The sequence below is a fragment of the Manis javanica genome, chromosome 5 (assembly GCF_040802235.1).
Source record: "Manis javanica isolate MJ-LG chromosome 5, MJ_LKY, whole genome shotgun sequence".
NCBI classification, from domain to species: domain Eukaryota; kingdom Metazoa; phylum Chordata; class Mammalia; order Pholidota; family Manidae; genus Manis; species Manis javanica.
Window position 1 is genome coordinate 46,289,172 of NC_133160.1, and position 25,377 is coordinate 46,314,548.

Consider the following 25,377-nt stretch of genomic DNA (forward strand, 5'->3'; position numbering starts at 1 on the left):
GGCCAACAGACACATGAAAAGATGCTCCACATCACTAGTTATCAGAGAAATGCAAATTAAAACCACAATGAGATATCACCTCACACCAGTAAGGATGGCTACCATCCAAAAGAGAAACAACAAATATTGGTGAGGTTGTGGAAAAAGGGGAACCCTCCTACACTGCTAGCGGGAAGGTAAATTAGTTCAACCATTGTGGAAAGCAATGCTCAAAATAGATTTACCATTTAACCCAGGAATTCCACTTCTAGGAATTTACCCTAAGAATGCAGCACTCCAGTTTGAAAAAGACAGATGCACCCCTATGTTTATCGCAGAACTATTTACAATAGTCAAGAAATGGAAGCAACCTAAGTGTCCATCAGTAGATGAATGGATAAATAAGATGTGGTACATATACACAATGGAATATTATTCAGCCATAAGAAGAAAACAAATCCTACTATTTGCAACAACATGGATGGAGCTAGAGGGTATTATGCTCAGTGAAATAAGCCAAGCAGAGAAAGACAAATACCAAATGATTTCACTCATCTGTGGAGTATAAGAACTAAAGAAAAACTGAAGGAACAAAACAGCAGCAGAATCACAGAACCCAAGAATGGACTAATAGTTATCAAAGGGAAAGAGACTGCAGAGAATGGAAGGGTAGGGAGGTATAAGGGCAGGGAAGAAGAAAGGGGGTATTACAATTAGCATGTATAATGTGGGGGGTGGGGGAAAGGGGAGGTCTTTGCAACAGAGAGAAGACAAGTAGTGATTCTACAACATCTTACTATGCTGATGGACAGTGACTGTAATGGGGTTTGTAGGGGGGACTTGGGGTAGGGGAGAGCCTAGTAAACATAATGTTCTTCATGTAATTGTAGATTAATGATAAAATGAATTTTAAAAAATCAAAAAAAATTTGATCAAATATCTGCACATCTGTGGCTCAGTCAAGTTGTCACATAAAATTAACCATTAGAACTATTACTTTAAGTACACCAGGTTACTCACAATGCATTTTTTAAAGACAATTAAGGAAAGAAACACCTGAAAATCCAGAGAGCAGTATTTCATGCTATTTTTCGTATTAATGTAATCCAGATGTCAGGTAGGGGCCTTCCTGCCCCCTTGAGGTCTAGGCAAAAATGTTTTAAACCCCCTGGTTTTCAGCCTACAGAAGTTCAAAGCCTGGTTCAATATTCCTACTGATTTTCAATGCTTATAAATCCTCCTTGCCTCATCTTGCCTTCCAAGCTCTGCTGGAGCTTGGAACCCAGCCCTGGGATTTGAAAGTAGAGTGACCCCAACATGAGACTCATCCTTTTTGATTTCTACAACAAAAAACTCCATACCAAGCCTGAGTCTGACAGACTTTACTGGAGACACTGAGCTGGGGAAGGTATCTCACAACACTTGGCCCATATTCTCCTACCACCTTCAGGTTCCCTCTCCTCTCTACCTTTCACCCTCCCCTTTTCTGAGTGCCCCAAATTCTAATTTTTGTACCTCTTTTATGCAAAACAATTTTAGCACCCAGGTGAATTAGTTATGTGCTCCCCAAATGTTGTTACTAGTTTGGACTCCTTCCTTTGCAAAGAATAGGAACTTAGCCCAAACCAGCTAAAGGCAAAAGGAGAACTTACTGGCTCATGGAAGTAAAGGACAGGTTTACCAACCAAACTTCAGGAAGAGGGATTTAGCTGTACTCAAAAACCACTGGAACCAGGGACTTAAATCTGCTTCTTTCATTGCATAATAGCAATCAGTTCCATCCTTTTCTCTCAGCTTTCAATCATCCTGACGGGGCTCACTTACCTTCCTTACGGTCTGAAGTTCAAAAACGCTTGGCAAGGGCTCAGTAGCCCAGCCTGCCCAGCTGTCCATCCCAGTACCGATCTCCCATGGGTGTGTATTCCTATAAAAACATAGCACCTCCAAGGGAACCAAATATTTAATGAGGAGGGGCTATTTCCAAAACAAATAAAGAATTTCACCATAGACAATACTCTAGAATAGTTTTGGCTGTCCTTAAGTAAAATATGGGATAACCATTTCTCTAATAACCACACAAGCAGTTTAAACAAAGTGGCTTCATACCACAGAGGGGGCAATGAATACTGCATGCCAGCTAGCAGGGAGAAGTACTTTCATAGAGGCCTCTTGAGGTGAGCCTTTAGAATTGACTGTGATTTGTCAAGCCCAGGGGGGATTCCAGGCAGAGACTTCCAGGAAGGCTTGAACAAATGGACATAAATAACTGCTCTTCCAGAACTCTTTTTTTATATGCTGAAAAAAATGTATTTGAAGCCGTCAGAAAACAAAGGATAAAAGTATCCTGTTAGAGCAAGGATAGAGGATTAAATGATCTTTACTTGGACTGAAACACAAGGTGTGTGAATAAGCAAGCGACTTAACCCCTCAACAACCAGACTTTCTCATCTGTTACACGAAGACAACAGCACCTTGAGAAGATTCAAAGGACGATTAAATGAGATAATCTCTTAGCCAACGCTTCAGCATTGTCAGCGCTCACAGAAGTGCTGGAGAGGGAAATCGGCAATCATTTTATACTCATAAACGTAACTGGAAGATTGAATTAGATGCTAAAAGCCGGCTAGATTCCATTTTATAACTATTCAAGCGAGATACTTTGGCAAACCAGCTGTCCTTACAGCAAAATACCTAAAAATACTCTTTTTGATAGAGTACTGTGGCACAAAACCGGGAGAAACCAGTAAGCAGAAATAACACGTGAGTTTAGATACTTGGGTTCTACTATGAATTAAGGTGGGTGAGAAAGAGGTGTACCCACCGTCAGAGCTCTCTGCGGGCTCCAGGAGTCTGTCCCACGGAGCCGGGAGCCCGCAGCAGCCGCGGGGAGGGAGCCGCCCGAGGTTCCCAGTGACTCAGGCGTTCGGCCTTGGTTTCCGCACCACCGAGAGCGAGCAAGCCCGCAAAACCTGCCGCAGTCTTCACGGCGGCCGACCCCCATCCCCCCACCCCGCGCTGTAGCGAGACTCCTCCGCCCACCCAGCCTCCTTCCCGGCTTCCCCGGCGGCACCATGACATCACCTCCGGTCGCCGGAGCTCACGTGGGAGGAAGTACTGGTGCCTGCTGCCGCCGCTCCGAACTCAGGTTATTTGTCCGCGGTCCGGGTCGCTACCTAGAGAGGGGCCGCTGGTATGGGAGTCCCGGCTTTTTTTCGCTGGCTCAGTCGCAAGTACCCGTCCATCATTGTCAGCTGCGTGGAAGAGAAGGTGAGGAGACGCCTGACCCCACGCGCGGCCCCGGGCATGTGTGTAGGCCGCAGCTCTCCTGTCGGCCCCGCCGGTAATTGCTGCCCGACGTGCGCTTGTTGCGCCAGTAGTCGGGCTCGGTGCCGGGAGAACGTTTTAGGCGGGGCGAGGGCCGGAGGGATAGGAGCTCCCTGAAGGCTGCTCCTCCCCTGCGCACCTTTCCCCTGACCGGAAGGCTCCGCCCACGGGCTTTGTTCCTCCGGGCACCGCGCGTTGTGGGTTTCGGAGGGGACTCAAAAGTTGCCCTGTCGCGCACAGCTGGTCCGCTGAGTTAGCTCTCCGGATGCGCACGTGCTGGGCCCAATCTCTAACAGCCTTTTAAACTAATACCCGGCGGCGAGCCTTCTGTCGTTCGCTGTCCAGGCCTGAGAGGTTTTCTCCCAGTGTGAGGCCATGTGTGGCTGTTAGATCCCACGGCGAAAGCAAGCCTCTTGGAAACGCCTAGGACAGGACAGAAGTCTGGGAAGTGCCCCCTTCTCTAGGTGCCCCAACTGCTAGACAGCATGTCTGTGGAAATTTTTTGAATTTCTGGAAGCACTTGGACAATACACTTTGTTGTTATTCTGTGAATACGTATGTAGACTTTTGGCCGTCCTTTCCGTGGTTTTATGTCAAAATATGCTTGTAATTTGATTTGTTGGGTTTGGATCTAGCTATTGAATTCTAGCTAATAATAGAAGAGGATTTAGTCACTTAATGCAGTCCCTCTCCCCCAGTCCTCTTCATAATAGTGAATCACTATCTTTATTCCATTGGTAAACTTTATACTTTTAAGAACATGCCTTTATTTTTTTAATTCCATCTCCTATATAAAGTATCTCGACTTTGAACTTTCTGAGGTTAGATACTAGCTTTTCTACCCCTGCTGCCCCTACTCGTCATCCCAAACTTATCGGCTATACTTTTGCTCTGTTGGCATCCAAAGTTAAATTGTCAGGACTTTAGCCATTCAGGTTTGTTTTAAACGGTGAAAAAAAAATCAAATAGTATTGTAGACTATTGTCGCCAAGCAGATTCAGGTTCTGTATTGTGATTCTGTTTCTTTTCTTGTGCTACTTTTGCCTTTTTCTTGGTATTGCCTTTCTTTTTCCCTCTTTACAAACTGGCCCATCCAACTCTCCATTTTACCAGATATTCTGTCAAGTCCTCTTCTTGGAGACCCCGTTCTTGAAATCTTTATTTCTGTTGCTGTCACACCTGGCTGTTTAGGCTTCCTGGAAAGCTGCTTCCTGAGATTTTAAAAAATTCCTCTCTTCAGTTGGAGTACTGTTTTCTGATCATCTTCCTGTATTCAGATCTTTCCAAATACCAAAACACCAAGTTTTCTTTATCCATTTAGTGTAGATGAACATCTGTGTTGTTTCCACATTTTGACTATTATGTATAATGGTGCTACATTAGTGTAAAAGTTTCTGTGTGGACATACTTTAATTTTATTGGGTGTATGCCTTAGGAGTGGAAATGTGTTACGTGGTAACTCTGTATTTAATTACTAGAGGAACTGACAGACTATTTTCCAAAGTGCTGAAACCTTTTACATTTACAGCAGTGTTTGAGAGTTCCAGTTTCACATTCACCCCAACCTTTATTTTATCTGAGTTCTTTATTTTAGCCTTCCTAGTGGGTGTGATATGGTAGCTCACTGTGGTTTTCATTTGTATTTCCCTTTTGTACTCCCTTTATGACTGAAAACACTCATTTTATGTGCTTATTGCCCATTTGTATGTTTTCGTTAGAGAAATGTCTGTTTAGATTTTTTACCTATTTGTAAGTTGTGTTGTCTTACTATTGAATTGTGTTTTCTTACTATATATATATATATTCTGAATATAATTCCCTTTTTAGATATGTGATTTGCAAGTATTTTTTCCCATTCTGGTTGTCTGTGTACTTCCTTAACAGTGTCCTTTGAAGAATAATATTATTTTATTTTTATTATTAAGGTATCATATACAATTGTCAGAAGGTTTCACATGAGCAACATCATGGTTACTAGATTCCCCCCTATTATCAAGTCCCCACCACATACCCCATTACAGTCACTGCCCATCAGCATAGTGAGATGCTGTATAATCACTACTTGTCTTCTCTGTGCTGTACTGCCTTCCCCATGCCCCCCCCTACATTATTTGTGCTACTCATAATGCCCCTTAATCCCCTTCTCTCTCCTTACTCACCCACTCTGCCCGACCCCTTTCCCTTTGGTAACTGTTAGTCCATTCTTGGATTCTGTGAGTCTGTTGCTGTTTTGTTTCTTCAGCTTTTGCTTTGTTGTTATACTCCATAGATGAGTTAAATCATTTGTTACTTGTCTTTCTCTGCCTGGCTTATTTCACTGAGGATAATACCCTCTAGCTCCATCCATGTTGTTGCAAATAGTAGGATTTGTTTTCTTCTTAAGGCTGAATAATATTCCACTGTGTATATATACCACATCTTCTTTATCCATTCATCTGCTGGTGGACACTTAAGTTGCTTCCATATCTTGGCTATTGTAAATAGTGCTGCGATAAACATAGGAGTGCGTATGTCTTTATGAATCTGTGATCTTGTTTTCTTGGGGTAAATTCCTAGGAGTGAAATTCCTGGGTCAAATGGTATTTCTATATTTAATTTTTTGAGGAACCTCCATATTGCTTTCCACAATGGTTAAACTAACTTACATTCCCACCAACAGTGTGGGAAGGTTCCCCTTTCTCTGCATCCTTACCAGCATTTGTTGTTGCTTGTCTTTTGGATGTTGGCCATCCTTAACTATTGTGAGGTGATAACTCATTGTGGTTTTAATTTGCATTTCCCTGATGATTAACGATGTGGAGCATCTTTTCATGTGCCTGTTGGCCATCTGAATTTCTTCTTTGGAGAAGTATCTGTTCAGATTGTCCGCCCATTTTTTAATCAGGTTATTTGCTTTTTGGTTGTTGAGGCATATGAGTTCTTTATGTATTTTGGATGTTAACCTCTTATCAGATACATCGTTTACGAGTATATTCTCCCATACTGTAGGATGCCTTTTTCTGCTGATGGTGTCCTTTGCTGTACAGTAGCTTTTTAGTTTCATGCAGTCCCATTTGTTCATTTTTGCTTTTTTTCCTTTGCTCGAGATAACGTGCATGAAAAAGTTGTCCATGTTTATATTCAAGAGAGTTTTTCCTATGTTTTCTTATAAGAGTTTTATGGTTTCATGACTTATATTCAGGTCTTTGATCTGTTTCAGGTTTACTTTTGTGTATGGAGTTAGATGGTAATCCAGCTTCATTCTCTGACATGTAGCTGTCCGATTTTGCCAAGACCAGTTGTTAAAGAGGCTGTTGTTTCTCCATTGTACTTCCATGGCTCCTTTATCATGTATTAATTGGCCATATATGTGTGGGTTTGTATCTGGTCTCTATTCTGTTGGTCTATGAGTCTGATCTTGTGCCAGTACCAAATTGTCTTGATTACTCTGGCTTTGTAGTAGAGCTTGAAGTTGGAGAGCACATCCCCCCTGATTTATTCTTCCTTCTTCAGGATTGCTTTGGCTATTCGGGGTCTTTTGTGGTTCCATATGAATTTTAGAACTATTTGTTCCAGTTTGTTGAAGGATGCTGTCAGTATTTTGATAGGGACTACATTGAATCTGTAGATTGCTTTAGGCATAATGGCCATTTTGACAATATTAATTCTTCCTACCCAAGAGCATGGGATGAATTTTCATTTATTTTTAGTGTCCTCTTTAATTTCTCTCAAGAGTGTCTTGTAGTTTTCGGGGTATAGGTCTTTCACTTCCTTGGTTAGGTTTATTCTGAGGTATTTTATTCTTTTTGATGCAACTGTGAATGGAATTGTTTTCCTAATGTCTCTTTCAGCTAGTTCATTGATAGTATATAGGAATGCAACAGATTTCTTTAAATTAATTTTGTATCCTGCAAGTTTGATAAATTCAGATATTAGTTCTAGTGGTTTTGGAGTGGATTCTTTAGGGTTTTTTTATGTACAATATCATGTCATCTGCAAACAGGGACAGTTTAACTTCTTCCTTGCCAATCTGGATGCCTTTTATTTTTTTGTGTTGTCTGATTGCTATGGCTAGGATGTCCAGTACTATGTTGAATAAAAGTGGGGATAGTGGGCATCCTTGTCGCATTCCCAATCTTAGAGGAAAAACGTTCAGCTTTTCACTGTTATGATGTTGGCTGTGGGTTTGTCATATATAGTCTTTATTATGTTGACGTACTTGCCCTCTATACCCATTTTATTGAGAGTTTTTTTCATGAATGGATGTTGATTTTGTTAAATACTTTTTCAGCATCTATGGAGAATATGTGGGTTTTGCTCCTTTTTGTTGATGTAGTAGATGATGTTGATGGATTTTTGAATATTGTACCATCTTTGCATCCCTGGAATAAATCCCACTTGATTATGATGGATGATGTTTTTGATGTATTTTTGAATTCAGTTAGCTAATATTTTGTTGAGTATTTTTGCATCTATGTTCATCAGGGATATTGGTCTGTAATTTCCTTTTTTTGTGGTGTCTTTGCCTGGTTTTGGTATTACAGTGATGCTGGCCTCATAGAATGAGTTTGGAAGTATTCCCTCTTCTACTTTTTGGAAAACTTTAAGGAGGATAGATATCAGGTCTTCTCTAAGTGTTTATAAAATTCCGTGGTGAAGCCATCTGGTCCAAGGGTTTTGTTCTTGGGTAGTTTTTTGATTTCCAATTCAATTTCATTGCTGGTAATTGGTCTGCTCAGATTTTGTTTCTTCCTGGGTGTCTTGGAAGGTTGTATTTTCTAGAAAGTTGTCTATTACTTCTAGGTTATCCACTTTGTTAGCGTATAATTTTTCATAGTATTCTCTAATAATTCTTTGTATTTCATTAGTGTCTGTAGTGATTTTCCCTTTCTCATTTCTGATTCTGCGTATGTGTGTAGACTCTTTTTTTCTTTTAAGTCGGGCTAGGAGTTTATCTATCTTACTAATTTTCTCAAAGAACAAGCTCCTGCTTTCATTGATTGTTTCTGTTGTTTTTTTCTTCTCAATTTTATTTATTTCTTCTCTGATCTTTATTATGCCCCTCCTTCTACTGACTTTGGGCCTCATTTGCTCTTCTTTTTCCAGTTTCAATAATTGTGAATTTAGACTCTTCATTTGGGATTGTTCTTCCTTCTTTAAATAGGCCTGGATTGCTATATACCTTCCTCTTAGAACTGCCTTTGCTGCATGCTGGAGAAGTTGTGGCATTGAGCTGTTGTTTCATTTGTCTCCATATATTTCTTGATCTCTTTTTTAATTTAGTCATTGATCCATTGATTATTTAGGAGCATTTTGTTAAGCCTCCATGTTTTTGTGGGCCATTTTGTTTTCTTTGTACAATTTATTTGTAGTTTCATACCTTTGTGGTCTGAGAAGCTGGTTGGTACAATTTCAATCCTTCTGAATTTATTGAGGCTCTTTTTGTGGTCTAGTATATGATCTATTCTTGAAAATGTTCCATGTGCACTTGAGAAGAATGTGTATCCAGCTGCTCTTGGTTGGAGTGTTCTGTAGATGTCTTTTAGGCCCATCTGTTCTAATGTATTGTTCAAAGCCTCTGTGTCCTCACTTATTTTCTGTCTGGTTGATCTGTCCTTTGGAGTGAGTGGAAGTCTCCTAAGATGAATGCATTGCAGTCTATTTCCCCCTTTAGTTCTGTTAGTATTTGTTGTACATATTTGGGTGCTCCTGTGTTGGATGCATAGATATTTATAATGGTTATATCCTCTTGTTGGACAGACCCCTTTATCATTATGTAATATCCTTTGTTTCTTGTTACTTTCTTTGTTTTGAAGTATATTTTATCTTATACGACTACTGCGACTCCTGCTTTTTTTCTCCCTATTTGCAAGATATATCTTTTTCCATCCCTTCACTTTTAGTCTGTGTATGTCTTTGGGTTTGAAGTGAGTCTTTTGTAGGCAGCATATAGACAGGTCTTTTTTTTTTTTATCCATTCTGTTACGCTATGTCTTTTGGTTGGTGCATTCAGTCCATTTACATTTAGGGTGATTATTGAAAGATACATACTTATTGCAATTGCAGGCTATGAATTTGTGGTTACCAGGGGTTTAAGGGCAGCTTCTTTGCTATGTAACAGTCTAACTTAACTTGCTTATTATGCTGTTATAAACACTCTAAAGAATCTTTTTTGTTCCCCATCTCTTTCTTCCTCTTCCAATCTTTATTTGTCAGGTGTCACAGTCTGTACTGTTTTTGTATTCCTTCACTGATTTTGTAGGTAGCTGATTCATTTTTGCAATTGGTTAGTAATTAATCTGTCTGCTTTCTTTACTGTAGTTTTATTTTCTCTGGTGACAGCTGTTTAGCCTTAGGAGCATTTCCATCTAGAGCAGTCCTTTTATAATACTCTGTAGATGGTTTGTGGGAGGTAAATTCTTTTAACTTCCTTATCTGGAAATTGTTTAATCCTTCCTTCAAATTTAAATGATAGTCTTGGGGGGTAGAGTATTCTTGGTTAGAGGCCCTTCTGTTTCATTGCATTGTATGTATCTTGCCACTCCCTTTTGGCCTGTAAGGTTTCTGCTAAGAAGTCTGATGATGGCCAGATGGGTTTTCCTTTGTAAGTGATCTTTTTTCTCTGGCTTGTTTTAATACTCTGTCCTTGTCCTTGATCTTTGCCATTTTAGTTATTGTATGTCTTAGTGTTCTCTTCCTAGGGTCCCTTTTGTTCAGAAATCTTCATACTTCTATGGCCTGAGAGACTATTTCCTTCCCCAGATTGGAAACGTTTTCTGCAATTATTTCTTCAAAGACACTTTCTATCCCTTTTTCCCTCTTCTTCTTCTGGTATCCCTATAATGCAAATGTTGTTCTGTTTGGATTGGTCATCCAGTTCCCTTAATATTCTTTCATTCCTAGAGATCCTTTTTTCTCTCTCTGCCTCAGTTTCTTTGTATTCCTGTTTTCTAATTTCTATTCCATTTACTGTGTCCTCTACCTCATCTAATCTGCTTTTAAATCCCTGTGTTGTATGTTTCATTTCAGCTACTGTATTTTTCAAGTGTCTGTCTCCCTCTTGAATATGTCCCTTAGGTCTTGAATATTTTTCTGTAGCTCCATGAGCATGCTTATGAAATTTATTTTGAATTCTTTTTCAGGAATATTTGTGATTTCAGTTTCACTGAGCTCTCTTTCTGGTGTTTGAGGGATTTTGGATTGAACAAGTTTCTTCTGCCTTTTCATAATCCTTTTGGATAATGAGAAGTATTACATCTGTTTATGCAGCACACTATTGTGCACAGAGTTCTGCTCTTGAGAGCTGCCCAGCACCTGGAGTGGTGGCAGTGGTCTCAGGCAAGTGGTGCCAGTGCCTACCTTCAGGAGAGAGCTCTTTCCTCCTTCCTGGCCACAGTGCCTGCCTCCGCTGTTAGGGCCTGTGAGCCACGCACAGGGAGCAGCCTTTGCGTTAAGCCCCTGTAGTCTCTGTAGACAGGGCTGCCCTCCTGGCCTGAAGTAATGGTGTGGGCAGCAGGTTTGTACTCCAGTGCTGGCCAGGAGGAAGGAGCGGCAGGTTGCTTATCACGGTGTGGGTCCTTGGAGCTGGGTGCCAGCCAGGGGCATGGAGCCCCTGAAGCTCCTGAAATTTCCCAACCTGCTGGGGCTGAGTGTGCTGGGACAGTTTTGTCCACCTCTTCCTTCTCCTGAGCAGCAAGCCCTGTGTAATCTTTGCCCCTTTAGCAGCCCTTTCACTTTTGGAATGTTTTTCAAAGTGCCCACCTTTCTTTTGTCCCAGAGCAGCCAGTTGTGGGAATCTGTACTCCAGAAGCAGCTGGAATCTCAGTCTCTCCCTGTCTTCCACCTGACTTTGCTTTCCAATCCCTGTAATTTCCAGAGCACCATGCAATGTGGATTTATGCTCCGAGAGTAGATCTCCAGGGCTGGGTATTTAGCAGTCCTGGGGTTCTACTTCCTCCCTGATCTGTTTCCTCTTCCTCCTGCCGGTGAGCTGTGTTGTGGGGAGGGCTCAGGTCCTACCAGGTCGCAGCTTTGTTACTTTACCCTTTCTCCTGGGGTGTTCTCTTTTTCCAGATGGAGGGTGGCTGGTGCAATCTTATTTTTGATCATTCTTTTAGGAGTAGTTGTATTTGCTGTATTTTCATTTTATATGTGGTTTTGGGAGGAGATTTCTGCCTCACTTCTCATGCTGCCATCTTTTTTTCTGCCCCCTCCTGAAGAATAGTATTCTTAATTTTGATGATGAAATCTAATTTATTATCTTTTGATGATGAAATATAATTTATTATCTTTTGTTGCTTATATTTCAGGTGTCATATGTAAGAATCCATTACCAAATCCAAGGTCATGAAGATTTTATGCCTGTGTTTTCTTCTAAGTTTCACAATCTTCACTCTTAAATTTAGACGTATGATCCATTGTGAATAAACTTTTGCATATGGTGTGAGGTTAGGACCCAACTTAACTCATTTGCATCTGGCTGTCCAGTTGTCATAGCACCATTTGTTGAAAGCTTTATTCTTTCCCATTGAGTGGTCTTGGCACACTTGTGAAAAACCAGTTGACCACAGATGTGTGGGTTTATTTCTAATCTTTCAGTTTTATTCCGTTGATCTCTGCATTTATCCTTGTCCCAGTACCACATGGTTTTGATTACCTTTGTTACTTTACCCTTTTTCCTTGGGATGTTCTCTTTTTCCAGATGAAGGGCGGCTGAGCAGTCTTATTTTTGGTCATTCTTTAAGGATGTAGTTAAGTTTTAAAGTCAAAGTATGAGTCCTCCTATTTATTCTTTTTCAAGATTATTTTATCTTTTCTGGCTCCCTTGCAATTCCATATGAATTTTAGAATCAGCTTCAGAGTATAGGTTTTGCATTTCTTTGATGTGGATAAAATGAAAGGTCCTGTGGCCAGGATTCTCACCTGACCCTGGTTGGCTCATTCACTGCACGTGTGGGCCATATGTTGCTATTGTCTCTATATAAAGAGCTCCACTCCGTGGTTTGGGTGTGATACAGTGGCACGGCTGCAAGGCTTCAGTAGAGCAGAGCCTAGAGGCTGAAGTGGTGGCAGCGGAGGCCTAGAGGACAGCTGTGAGGGACTGTGCGGGCAGAAGAGAGGCAGAGACTAGCTTGCTGCATGCTGACTTGCTCTGAGTGAATGGGATTTTAGTGACTGCCACCGTGGAAATAAAGTTGGGTATAACCCTTTCACCCTAAAGAAATGTTTTTCTGTCATTTTCTTTGGTCACATTAACTCCATAGTAAACTTGCCCCAGGCGAAACCCATTGGTGGCAAGACATTTGGTTAAGTTTATTGTATTTCTTTGGGTACTATAATGAAGAATTGTTTTTTAAATTCTGTTTGTGGATTGTTCATTGCAATTTTATAGAAGTTAAATTCGTTTTTGTATATCGATTTTTTGTCTTCAACCTCGCTGATACTGTATATTATTTCTAATGATTTTTCTGTAGATTCCTTGGGATTTTCTACATACAAGTTCATGTCATGCAAAAGAGTTTTATTTTCTCCTTTCCAATATAGGGTGTTGTTTTTCTTTAATCCCTTTACTAATTGCCCTGCCTAGAACTTTCTTAGCATAGAAATGGCAAGAGTAGACATCCTTGTCTTGTTCCTGATCTAAAAGGAAAATTTATTTACTTTGTCACAATTAAGGTTGACATTAACAAGTTTTTTTGTAGGTATCCTTCATATTGAAGAACTTCCCTTCTATTCCTGGGTTTTGAGTGTTTTTTGTTTTTTGTTTTTCTTTTGGTATTGGATTTTGTTAAACGCTTTTTCTACACCTATTGAGATGGTCATGTGAATTTTTTTCTATTCATATCTATTACATTAATTGATTTTGGGATTTTAAAACATCTTTGCATCTCTAGGAGAAATCCCACTTAGTCGTGTACCTTCTTTTTATACATTCCTGAATTTGGTTTGCTGGTATTTCTTTGAGGACTCTTACGTGCATACTCATAAGAGATATTAGCCTGTAGTTCTCGTGACATCCTTACCTAGTTTTGCTGTCAGTAATATTGGCCTCATAAAATGTGTTGGGACAGTATTTTTTTTCTGTTTTTGAATTTGTGAAGTATTGGTATCAGTTCTTTAAATGCTCGGGAGAATTCAGCAGTGAAATCACCTAGCCCTGGAGTTCTCTTTGTGGGTAGTTATTTGGTCACTGATAAAGTCTCTTCATTTATCACAGGTATATTCAATTATCTCAAGTCATTTCTATAGTTTATGTCTTTCTAGGAATTTGTCCATTTCATCTAAATTGTCTAATTTGTTGATGTACTGTTATTCATAGCATTTCTTCATAAGCCTTTTTATTTCTGAAAGGTTGTCAATAATGTCCTTTTATTTCTGTTTCTAGTAATTTAATTCTTCTCTTTTTTTAAAAGTCAGATTGGCCAGAGGTTTGTCAACTTTGTTGATGTATTTAAAGATTTTATTTTAACAGATTTTTTTCTTTATTTTTCTGTATTCTCTGTTTCATTAGTTTCTACTCTGTTATTTCTTTCCTCTGTGCACTTTGGATTTAGCTGTTATTTTTCTAGAGTCATAAGGTGGAAGTTTGCAGTATACATTTGAGGTCTTTCTTAGTGTAGGCATTTACAGCTATAAATTTCCTTCTGAATACTATTTGGGTATATGCCATAAGTTTTGATATGTTGCCTCTTCATTTTCATTTTTCTCAAAAGTATTTTCTTATTTCTCTTTTGATTTCATCCTTGTCCCATTGGCTATTCATATGTTAATTTCCACATATTTATGAATCTGCCAAATTTCCCATTATTGATTCCTAATTTCATTTTATTGTGTTTAGAGAACATACTATGCATTTAAGTTTTTTGAGATTGTTTTATGGCCCAGTGTTTGTTCTGTCCTGGAGAATGTTCCATATGGAGTTGAGAATGTATATTCTGTTGTTGGGTGGAATGTTCTGTAGAAGTCTGTTAAGTCTGGTTGGCCTATAATATTGTTCATGTCATCTATTTTCTTGTTGATCTTTTGCTATTCCTTATTGAAAGTAGAGTATGAGAAGTCTCCAACTATTATTGTTGAATTGGCTGTTTCTTTCATTTCTGGGATTTATTAAGTTTCATGTATTTTGATGCTTTGTTATTAGGTGAGTATATGTTTTTAATTGTTATATCTTCTTAATGGATTGACCTTTTAATTATTATAAAATGTCACTATTTCTAGTAACATTCTTTTTTTATTTTAAAGCCTGTTTTGTCTGATAGTACAACCATTGTAGCTTCCTTCTGTTTGCTCTTTGCATAATATCTTTCCCCATCTATTTACTCTTGTTTGTATTTTTGAATCTCAAGTGTGTCTTTTGTAGACAACATATACATGGATCATTTTTTTAAATCCATTATAATTTCTGCCTTTTGATTGAATTGTTTAATCCATTTGCCATTAATGTTATTGATACAGTTGGATTTACATCTGCCATTTTACTTTTGTTTTTTATATGTGTTTTTAAGGTAGCATTTAATCACTTTTTTTTTTACAGTTTTTTTTAATGTGGCTGCTCTAGGGTTTACCATATGTCTTGCTAGCTTTAGCTTTATAGTAGCTTAATTATAGAAATACATAGAACCTTGACTACTGTGTACTTTGGTTCCTATTTTCCCCTTTTTATGCTGTTTTTGTTATGTATATTATATCTATTACAGTGCACTGTATAGTCATTACTTCACCATCTATAGTCATTTCCTTAGCCCATTGCAATTTTGCTTCCACCTTCCTCCTATGGGCTGTTACTGGGAAATCTATTAGACTGTTATTTTATACAATTGCTTTTTAAATTAGTTAAGAAAGGATAAAAAGTATGTAAAATTACCTTTACTAAGGTCGCTTGCTTTCAGCCTGAAGAACTTCCTTTAATATTTCTTGTAATTTGAGTCTGCTAGCAACAAATTCGGTGAACTTTTATCTAGCAAAGTTTTTATTTCACCTTCATGTTTGAATGATAGCTTTACTGGATAAAGAGTCTTGGTTGACAGTTTTTTCTTTCAGCAGTTCATACATGCTTTCCCACTGCCTTGTGGCCTCCATTATTTCTGCTAGGAGCCAGCTGTTAATCTTATTGGGGTTGCCTTGTAAGTGACTTGTTTTCCATCTTGCTTCTTTCAAGGTTTGTCCTTGTCTTTTACCTTCTGCATTTTTACTCTAATGTGTCTGTGATTTTCTTTGTTAGTCTTACTTGGAATTCTTAGAACTTCCTGCACATGTAGGTTACTGTTTTTCAATAAATTTGGGAAGATTTGGTTATCGTTTCCTTGAATAATTTTCCTGCTCCTTTCTCTCCTCTTCTTCCAGTACTCCAGTTGTGTGTATGTTCATGTGCTTGCTTGTGTCTCACTTCTCTCAGGGCCTTTTCTTCATTCCTTCTTCTCTCTTCTCTTTGGTTGCATAATCTCAGTTAATCTAGTTAAGTTTACTGATTCTTTCTTTTGTCAGTTCAGATATACTTTTGAGCTTCTCCAGTGACTTTTATTTCAGTTTTTAGACTTTCTAGTTGCAGAATTTCTGATTGGCTCTTTTTTACGTTTTTTTGTCTTTGTTGATATTGTCTGATAATTGTAATTCTACTTTTTAACATGCTTCTCTGTAGCTCTATGAACATATTTATAATAGGTACTTTTAAAATTTCTTTTATTAAATCTGACATTTGGACACCCTCACAGGCAGTTTATTTTCCCCAGTGCATAGGTCATACTTTTCTGTTTCTCTTCATGCCTGGTAGTTTTTGCTGAAAAGGGACATTTTAGATAATATATAGTAGCAACTCTAGAACTGGTTCCCCACATTCCCTTCCAGGGCCTGTTACTGATTTACTTTCCGTCTGGATTAGTGTGGTGAAGGGTATTGCCTTCTCACTGTGTTACACCTTGAATGTTGCTCCTGAGGGAGGTGCAATGTGGGGTATGCCCACAGCCACTCTGGGATGGCGATGGTACAGGTATTACACTTCTCTCCCATTTGTTCCCTGATCACAACCAGCAATTAAACTCCACTACTTGCCTCCCATTGCTTTGTTTTCAATAGTGCCGCAGGACATGAATTTCTCTGCAGACTGATGAGTCAGACTGTGCCCCCTTCCAAGGATTAATATCTGAGATTAATGTTTGGTATTTGTTCCATCCTCAGGAGACTGTTTTTTTCCCCTATTTCTCTCCTGTAGGCAGCTGGCCTATAGTCCAGGCTGTATCTTCATTAGCCTAATGAATTCTCAATTCCTTGTCACCACAACTTAACACTGTTCCTGAGTGGGCCTTTAGGTTTAAAATTTTCCATGCTCTTTTGCAAATGAAGTCAATTCTGAATCTTCATGTTTTCTTGATCAGATTGCTATTTGCCACTAGGATCATTTCCAAAGGCCTTACATGTTTTTGTGTTTTTAAAATATTTGACTAGTTCCACTGAAGGGCAGGTGAACAGAGTTCCTCAGGCTGTCATACTGGAAGTCAGTCTCTCCAATATGATCTTAAATCTTTGAGAATGAGGATCACTTGCACATTTTTTGCATCTTTGTGTCCTCCATAATACTGGCTGTAGTCCTCAACACACATAGGTGTTCAATAAATTCATTTTGAATGTAGTGAAATTATAATTGGTCAGTCTAACACACTGGTTAAGATACCAGCTTTGAGTTCAGACTTTGCAAAAGCCACTTAGCCAGTCTAAGCATTTGTATTCTCATTTGCAAATTGGATACTCTGTACCTCATAGGGTTGATGTGAAGATAGAGTGGAATAATGCATGAGTAATTGCCCTTAGGACTGTGCCAATCCCATTTTAAGTGCTCTTAAATTAACATTTAAATGTAAATGTTAGTGATTATTAGTTCTTGTTGACTAGCATTGTATAAAAGTAAAGATCTAATACATGTACAATCTAAAAAAAAAATCAATCACAAATATTAAGATTTCCTATTTGTCAATTCAACTGTGTCAAAATGTACAGTGTGAATTTGTAACCAAAATATGAAAATTTGAAATTTTCAGTATCTTTTTGACCATTTCTCCCCAGATTATTGAAAGGAAAGGAGCGACACATAGCAGCAATTCACCGGAGAGTTCCGCTTTATTAGGGAAAGGTGCTGGGTTATATAGGAAGGGGCATGAATTGATTGAGGTGTCACTTCTACGGGGCTGGTGGCTGTTGGCTAGGTGCTGGGATTGGGAGGGGGGCGAGAGGTGATTGGGCTTCAGGTCGCGCCAGCGGGAACTGAGGACCCCGAAGAGAAGCCGGAAGTTTGCCATCTTACTGGTGGGGACGCTTCATTCCCCCCTTTCTCCTCTATGGGGTTGTGGACGTTGCTTTCTCTCTGGCTGCTTCCTGCTGAACAGGGGCGGAGAAGGGAGTGAGGGCTTGAGGATTGGGAGGAAAGGGTTGATAGGACTCCCCACAGAAAGGATGAGTAGATGTGGACTTCTTCAGGTTTGGAAAGTTCCCTGTAACCATAGGTTGGCCAAGAGGATATGGGTGTCAGGAGCCAGGCGTCTGCGGCTATTGTTTCCAGGAACAGTTTCCAGTGGAGAGAGGGGTCCATCTCAGCGTGTGGTGAGGAGGTCACGTGAGGGTGAGGGATCTTCTGTGGCCAGAAGCTGGTAGTTCCTGAGTAAAAGCTGGTTGAAAGCTTGATTAGAGATTTTTCCGACTTGGCATTTGATGAACTTTATTATAGAGGGTAAGAAGAGACAGGCGAGAAGAATGATTATTATGGGGCCTGCGATGGGCCAGAGCCAGGTGAGGAGGGGGTTTGTTAGTATTGATGAGAATGGGTTGGAATTGGAAGCAGAGTGGAGCCTGGAGGCAAGGTCAGTGAGTTTGGTGATGTCAGTTTCTACAATGCCGGATTTGTTGATGTAATAGCAGCACTCTTCCCGGAGGAAGACGCAGGTGCCGCCCTTCTCGGCTGTAAGCAGATCTAGGGCCCACCGGTTTTGAAGGGTGACCTTAGCTAGCGAAGCGACCTGTCTTTGGAGAGAGGCCAGGGAATCGGCAGTGGATGTCAGGGCTCCCTCAAGTTTGGCGTTGAGATCTCTAACTGCCCATAGATAGTGACCCAAGGCTTCTCCCGAAAACCCTGCCCCAATGGCTGAGGTGATCAAAGAGATACTGACCATGATGGGAAGGAAAGCAGCTCTTTTTGTGCGCGAGGGCAAGGGAGGTTGGAGCTCAAGAAATTCTGCCATGCTGTAAAGTGTAAACTGTGGGATTACGGTAACGAGAATGCAGGGTGTATTGGAGTTGAGAGGCAGTGAGTTGAAAAAACTGCCATTACACCAAAAGAACTGTCCCGGTTGCGTAAAAGTCTTAGAGCCGGAGGTAGGAGTGTAGATAGAGAGGCAGTGAAGTGCACCGGAGGGGGGTGGAGTTAGGCCTACACAGTGGTGGATGGTGATATTATCTGCGTATTCTGGTTCCCATAGGGGTATGCCTGCCAGAGGGCAGAGGGGTTGTCTTTCTGCATGGAAGGAGTAGTTGGAAATATTAAGGGGCACGGCAGCCAGCAGTGGGCGCTGTAGTGATGCACACGAGAAACAATTGGCGGTGTTAAGGGTGTGGTTGAGAAAGATGGTGGTGTCCTGAATGAGCTGTAACGAAGAGTAGGAGAAATGGGAAGAGGGGCGGGGATAAGAAGATGAAGAGGCGCCGTCAAGAGTTTGGATAATGACTTTTTTAGAATGTCTGGTATCTGATGCAACTTGAGAGATCTGGGAATGAGAGGGAACATACTTTTAAGAGATATGAAGGGTACCATGGGGGGTTGAGGAACCCCCATAGTAAACTGAGGCTGTGACTCTGGCAGCCCATCGAGAGTCCCAGGGATCTGGGATTGATAAGGAGAATGATCCGTTGGGATATTTCATGAAACGGTTGGAGGAGTAATACTGTGGGTACTGGAAGTTACTCATGTAGTGAATGGCGCAAGACCAGTAGGGACGTCTCCTGTAGGTGTCTGGCTATCACCTGCAATAGGCTTGTTTTTGGTCATAGAGGAAGCAGAGGTAGGGAGAATAAGGGTAGCTGCTAGTGAACACTTCGGTGGAGTGAGGAAAGTGGAGGTACAAAGGCTCAGAGCAGCTTTTCAGAGGGCAGTCTGGTGTGGCAATGAGGGCAGTAACTTTTGTTTGATGCTGTGTGTTAGTCTGTCTGACTTTGAATCGCCATACAAAGGAGGCTGGGGTGGCGGGGAAGACAGTAAGAATGAGGAAAAAAGCAAGAGAGCAGTAAAGGAGGAAAAAGTCATGATTTGGGTATGGATGGCAAAGGGGGTGAACGGGATTTTGGAGGAAAGAGGACAGTAAGGTCAGGAGTCTGGAGGGAGGGAGAGTCTATAAACTTTTGTAGGTTAAGAGATCTTTTAGGTGATGTGGGGACAGAATGGTAAGGAGCACCCTGAATGTCAGTTTTTGAGCTGCCTTCTGCAAGAGCTGTCTAGCGGCTAATGCTCGTAGGCAGGGGGCCCATCTCCGAACTGTGGGGTCTAATTGCTTGGAGAGATAAGCTACTGGGGCAAAGGATGGGCCATAATATTGGCCTAGGACTCTTAGAGCTTGACTGGACCTCTCATGAATGTATAATGAGAAGGACTTCGACAAATCAGGAAGATGGAGAGCTGGGGCTTCTACAAGGGCTTGACGGAGCTTAATGAAGGAGTGTCGGGGTGAGGAGGATAATGGTTTTTTAGGGGGGGGCCCTTGCTGAGGTCGTATAGGGGTCTTGCCAACAGGAAGCAGGGAGAAGTTAGGGATCTACGTTCTAAAATATCTAGCCAGGCTTAGAAAGGGCCTAGAAAGGAAAGGATTTCTGTCTTGGTTTTGGGAATGGGCAGGTCAGAGAGGAGCCATTTTCTGTCTAAGGTAATGGACTTTCTTTGTTGAGATAGAAGGAATCTGAGGTAAGTGACAGGAGGGGAAGAGATTTGAGCTTTGACGGGGGATACTTGGTAACCTCTGGAAGCTAGAAGGTTAAGTAGGGAGGCAATGTCAAGTTGAGACTGTTCCCATGAGAGACTGCAGAGTAGAAGATTGTCTATATATTATAATAAGGTGGACTTGGAGTGATCATGATGAAACTGTTTGAGGTCCTGAGCTAGGACCTGTCTAAAAATATGGCGACTGTCTCGGAAGCTTTGTGGCAAAACTGTCCAAGTGAGTTGTTCAGAATGTCTTGTGTATGGGTCCGTCCAGGTGAAGATGAAAAAATCTTGGGAGCAGGGGTCTAGAGGGATAGAAAAATGGGTCCTTGAGATCTAGGACTGAGAAGTGGGATGCTGAGGCTGTATGGATTTGGAACTAAGGGATGGATAGGGACAATGGCTATGTTGATGAGGCGAAGGTCTTGGACAAGGCGGAAAGATCCGTTCGTTTTTTTAACAGCTAATATGGGGGTATTAAATGGGGAGTGAGTGGATCTGAGGTAATTTTTGTTTAAGAGATCTTGAATGATGGGTTGGAGGCATATGAGGGCTGAAGTCGTTAGGGGGTATTCGGCCTGACAGATATACTGAGAGGGGTCACATAATTTGATAGAGGCAGGGGGACATAGGGCCACGGAGGGGCTTGTAATGTCCCAAACTTTGGGATTTACAGGGTGTATGAGGGCAGAACCGGAGCTTTCATTGGGTAGAGGGGGGTCGTCGGCTATGAGGGCCATCAGAAAGGGAGTACTGGCGGCTGTGGGAGTGGATATAGTTATGGAAATGTGGAGGAGAGAAAGGATGTCCCGTCCTAGTAAAGGGATGGGACACTGGGGCATAACCAGGAAGGAGTGGGAGAAAGGTATGGGATTGTCTAGGATTGTGCATAAAAGGGGGGGGGTTTTAATGGGAAAATCTGTTTACCTCCTACCCCGACTATAGGAGTAATGGTTGGCGTGGTAGGGCCCCGGTATTCTCGCAAGACTGAGAAGGTGGCTCCTGTATCTAGGAGGAAGGATATGGGGTGACCATCTACTGTTAAAGTAACCCTGGGCTCCTGTTTGGTGATGGAGATGGTCGGGCGAGAAGCCCCCGGGCCCCATCAATCTTCTTCTGCCAGCCCCACTACGGCGGGCTTAGGATGGGGGTTGTTCGTCCAGCCTCCCCTTCGGGTGGTTGGGCAATCAGACCCCCAGTGGCCCTTTTTGTGGCATCTGGGGCATGGGGTGGTAGGAGATCCGGGGGAGGGGCACGCCCTTGACCAATGTCCCTCTTTTCCGCACTTGAAACAAGCTCCTGAGGGGGCTTGTTTGTAGAGGGGCGCCCAGGTTGTGGTTTTATCAGCTGGGCCAACATCTGGAAATTGGCCTGATCAGCCGTTTGTTTATGGCGTTCTTTCTCCTCCTCCCGGTTATGGAAGACTTTAAAGGCCACTGTTAGGATCTCAGTCTGTGGGGGAGTGACGTGGTCTAGCTGCGCCTATTCAAGCAGGTCCTGAAGTGGGGAAGGGGGGCAAAGAAAATAAAGAAAGATAGAATCAGACCCACGTGTTGCCAGCCTGCAGCCCAGCTGCTTGCCTCTGCTGCTTTAGTTAGGCTTGAACTCATGACTGAGGTTAAGACTCCCATGCTCTACTAACTGAGCTATAGCAGGGCTCCAGTTAATTGCTTATGAAATGCATAAACAGAATGTTCTTTGTTCTCCATTCCTGCCACATCCACAAGTGGGGGAAGGCCATATTTAGAAGGGGCGGTGTTTCTACACATCTTCAAGGTCTCCCTATTTTCAGAGTGAGGAGTCTTGGCAAGATATGTTTTTGTGGACAGATAACTTCTAAGGACTGCACTGGTTGTTCTTTAGCTTGTGCTTTCCCATGCTGCGTTCAGACATGGGGGGAGGTGCTTTCCCATTCTCCCTACAAACATGTGAGAAGACAAAGGCGGTCCCTAACAGGGGAGAAACAGATGATGAGGGCAAAGATGGAGAAGGCCCTTGGGACCTAGTTAAAGGGGGGGCTGAAAGGCTCAGGCTTAATCTGCGGGGGACGAAGGCAGAGGAGGTGAGATGGGGGAGGAGATGGTGGGGAAGGAAGGGAGAAGCGCTGTTGTAGGAGAAGAAGGGGAAGGGAGTGAACGGGAGGCCTCTGTGGGGGCTGCGGCTTGCAGGCTAGGAGAACTTGGGAGGGGGCGGGGGGAGGAAGAGGCGGAAAGCTTAGATATAGGGAATCTCCTTCCATTTTTTCAGGCGCTGGCAGTAGTTAAAAAGATCGCGAGTGATGTTAGGATCAAGAGTTCCCCCTGCGGGCCATTGGTTGTTATTGTCTAGGGAGTATGTTGGCCAATCTTGGGAGCAATATTTATGGAGAAGTTTTGGTTTTATATCAGGCGTCAGGGAGAGGGTAGCCAGATGCTTAAGCAGGCATTCAAGAGGTGAACTTTCAGGGAGGGATGAGGAGGCTCCTATGGCTAAAGGACAGAGAAGGAGACAAACAGGGGAAGACGAACGGAGATCCTCAGACTGGAAGCAGACCGCAAGGAGACAAAGGGCGTCTCCGATGATCCTTGGTGGTCTGCGGAAACTCGTATATGAGTCGGAATTTCTTAGGAAGTGTGGGTCGTCACCCAGACTTCCCTAAGAAGGCAGAGTGCCGGAGTCTCGAGGTACCTAGCGCTAGGAGTTTTCAGTGGACGGAGCAGAAGGAGGAGGGGGGGGAAGGGAGCGTTCTCATCCGAAAAGGAGTCACCTCGTTTATGGCTGTTGGAGGGGGGTGCCTGAGAGTCTGCCTCAGCGGTGAAGGCCTCAGGCGGGGATTTATGGCTGTCGGAGGAGGGGCCTGAGGGTCCGCAGCAGCTGTGAAGGCCTGAGGCGGGGAGAGTTCCCTCCTCGTCCCCGAGCGTCAGGGCCTTGCCGGATGGTCATGGTCAATGGCACTGCGATAGCTCGGAGAAGAGTGGCCCACCCCAGGGAAATTTTGCTTAAAAAGTTTCAGCACTGATGGAAGGAATGGTGAATGCATTTATGACTGTCGGAGGAGGGGCCTGAGGGTCCGCCGCAGCCGTAAAGGCTTGAGGCGGGGATTTATGGCTGTTGGAGGAGGGGCCTGAGGGGCCGCCGCAGCCGTGAAGGCCTGAGGCAGGGAGAGTTCACTCCTCATCCCGGAGCGTCAGGGCCTTGCCGGATGATCACGGTCAATGGCACTGCGATAGCTCGGGGAAGAGTGGCCCACTCCGGGGGGAAAACTTACCTAAAGGCCAGAGAGGAGTGGTGAGTGTGATGAGCCAGCGCCGGAAAAAGAGGACGAGGGCAAGCTGCTGCTGGTGTCCGGGGGAAGACGGGGCCCAGTTGGGGTGTCCCGTCTCCCGGGTTTCGGCACCAATGAAAGGAAAGGAGCGACACATAGCAGCAATTCACCGGAGAGCTCCGCTTTATTAGGGAAAGGTGCTGGGTTATATAGGAAGGGGCATGAATTGATTGAGGTGTCACTTCTACGGGGCTGGTGGCTGGTGGCTAGGTGCTGGGATTGGGAGGGGGGCGAGAGGTGATTGGGCTTCAGGTAGCGCCGGCGGGAACTGAGGACCCCGAAGAGAAGCCGGAAGTTTGCCATCTTACTGGTGGGGGCCCTTCAATTATTACCCATGTTTTGCAGTTTTCTGGCATTCTAAGCCACTTTGAGGGAAATACAAAACAAGTTCTGTAGTTTGGTACTTGCTGACCATGGAAATTCTCAGTAAGTGGAATCTCAGGCATGATCCATGAATATTTTTTCTAATGCTGCTGTGAAATACTGTATAGTCTTAAACAAAAAATACATCTACTTAGCTATTACTAATAGTAGTGGTTTCTTACATTTGAGGCACCAGAAAGCCACCTAAGGCTGATTGGAAGAGTAGGTTGGTCTAAAACTCATTTTGGGGGTTTATTTGAAAACCTGTGGGGTGTATTTTTATACAGACACACTATTTGTGCATTTGTACCATCTTCTTTTAATACCTTCTTAATTCCTTGGCATCTTTGTGCACAAACAGTATAATTTCTCAATTGCCTGTCTGGGATACATATATCCTTTTCTTTTTCTATGAAGTGGAGGAGAAGGGGGATTCCTGCTAGGGAGGACTATGTTGGCTGCCTGCCTTCTGGGTATGCAAGCCCCTGTTCCTCTGGGGAGCTGCTGGTCAGCCAGGTTGCTGCCGTGCCCTTCCTGTGCAAGTAGCTGTGTTCTCTGGGAATGTCTGTCTCTTGTTGCCTGGTCCATGTGGGGCCTGTGTGGGTGAGGGGAGAGGAGAGTGCAGGGATTGATTGGCCCACCTGCCTGTTCTTGTTGCTCTTGCTGCTAGAGCAGAGACTGTCCTTTGAACCCCCTCTCTGGGCAGAAAGCGTTCTGGTGTTGTCACACTTCTTGGCAGCAGAGTTCCTCTCTCTGTGTTTTAGGCTGTGCACCATCTTTTCAAATCGATTTTTCCATCTTTCAGGCATCCCTTATGATTTCTATAAAGGGAAGGCTGCAGTGCATGCTCAGTTTATCATCTGGAAAACCCAGAAGATAATGAAAAGTTACTTCAAATGAACTGCTTTTAGAGTTTAGGGTGGCTGTGGGGAAAATGGAAGTGCCTATGGACAGGATCCTCACCTGACCCTAGACTACTTTGTGATGTAATTGGCCTACTGCTAGGCTAATGCTTCCACACCCTTTGGCAATTAATAACTGAGTCACTATATAAAGAGCTCTACCCAGTAGTCTGGGTGGAGGCAGAGACAGAAGGTGGATTATGGACCTGCATACTGCTGGATGCAGACATAATTCTAGTGCTTGAACTACCACTGTGAATATAAAGCCTGGTATAAACCCTTTAACCTCAAGAATATTCTGTTGTCATTTCTCAGTTTCACTGAATCCATACTGAACTTGCCTGGGGCTGAAATCCTCAGGCAAGTGGCTCTCCTTACCTGCCCTTTGATTGGTTAATCTCTTTTTAACCCAGCAGGAAACACACTGGCATTGTATTTGGCAAGGTGCTTGAGGAGTGAGTTGCTTTGGTGAGCATCAAAATCCCTTGAAGAAAAAGACGCTAAATTTACATAAGCAATGTGTTGAATATATGTATACTACTCCTGAGAGGAAAATATGTTCATTTTTCTTATTG

At 42.5% G+C, this 25,377-nt stretch overlaps 1 protein-coding gene across 1 annotated transcript in view; it reads left to right on the forward strand.

The window, feature by feature from the left end:
* Positions 1-3,053: 3,053 nt before the first annotated feature.
* XRN2 (5'-3' exoribonuclease 2) overlaps positions 3,054-25,377 on the forward strand; it is an 88,915-nt gene continuing 66,591 nt past the window's right edge. The window contains exon 1 of the mRNA XM_073238067.1: positions 3,054-3,246. Within this exon, the coding sequence (XP_073094168.1) occupies positions 3,172-3,246 (75 nt within the window). The 5' untranslated portion in view covers positions 3,054-3,171. The remainder of the gene's footprint in view (positions 3,247-25,377) is intronic.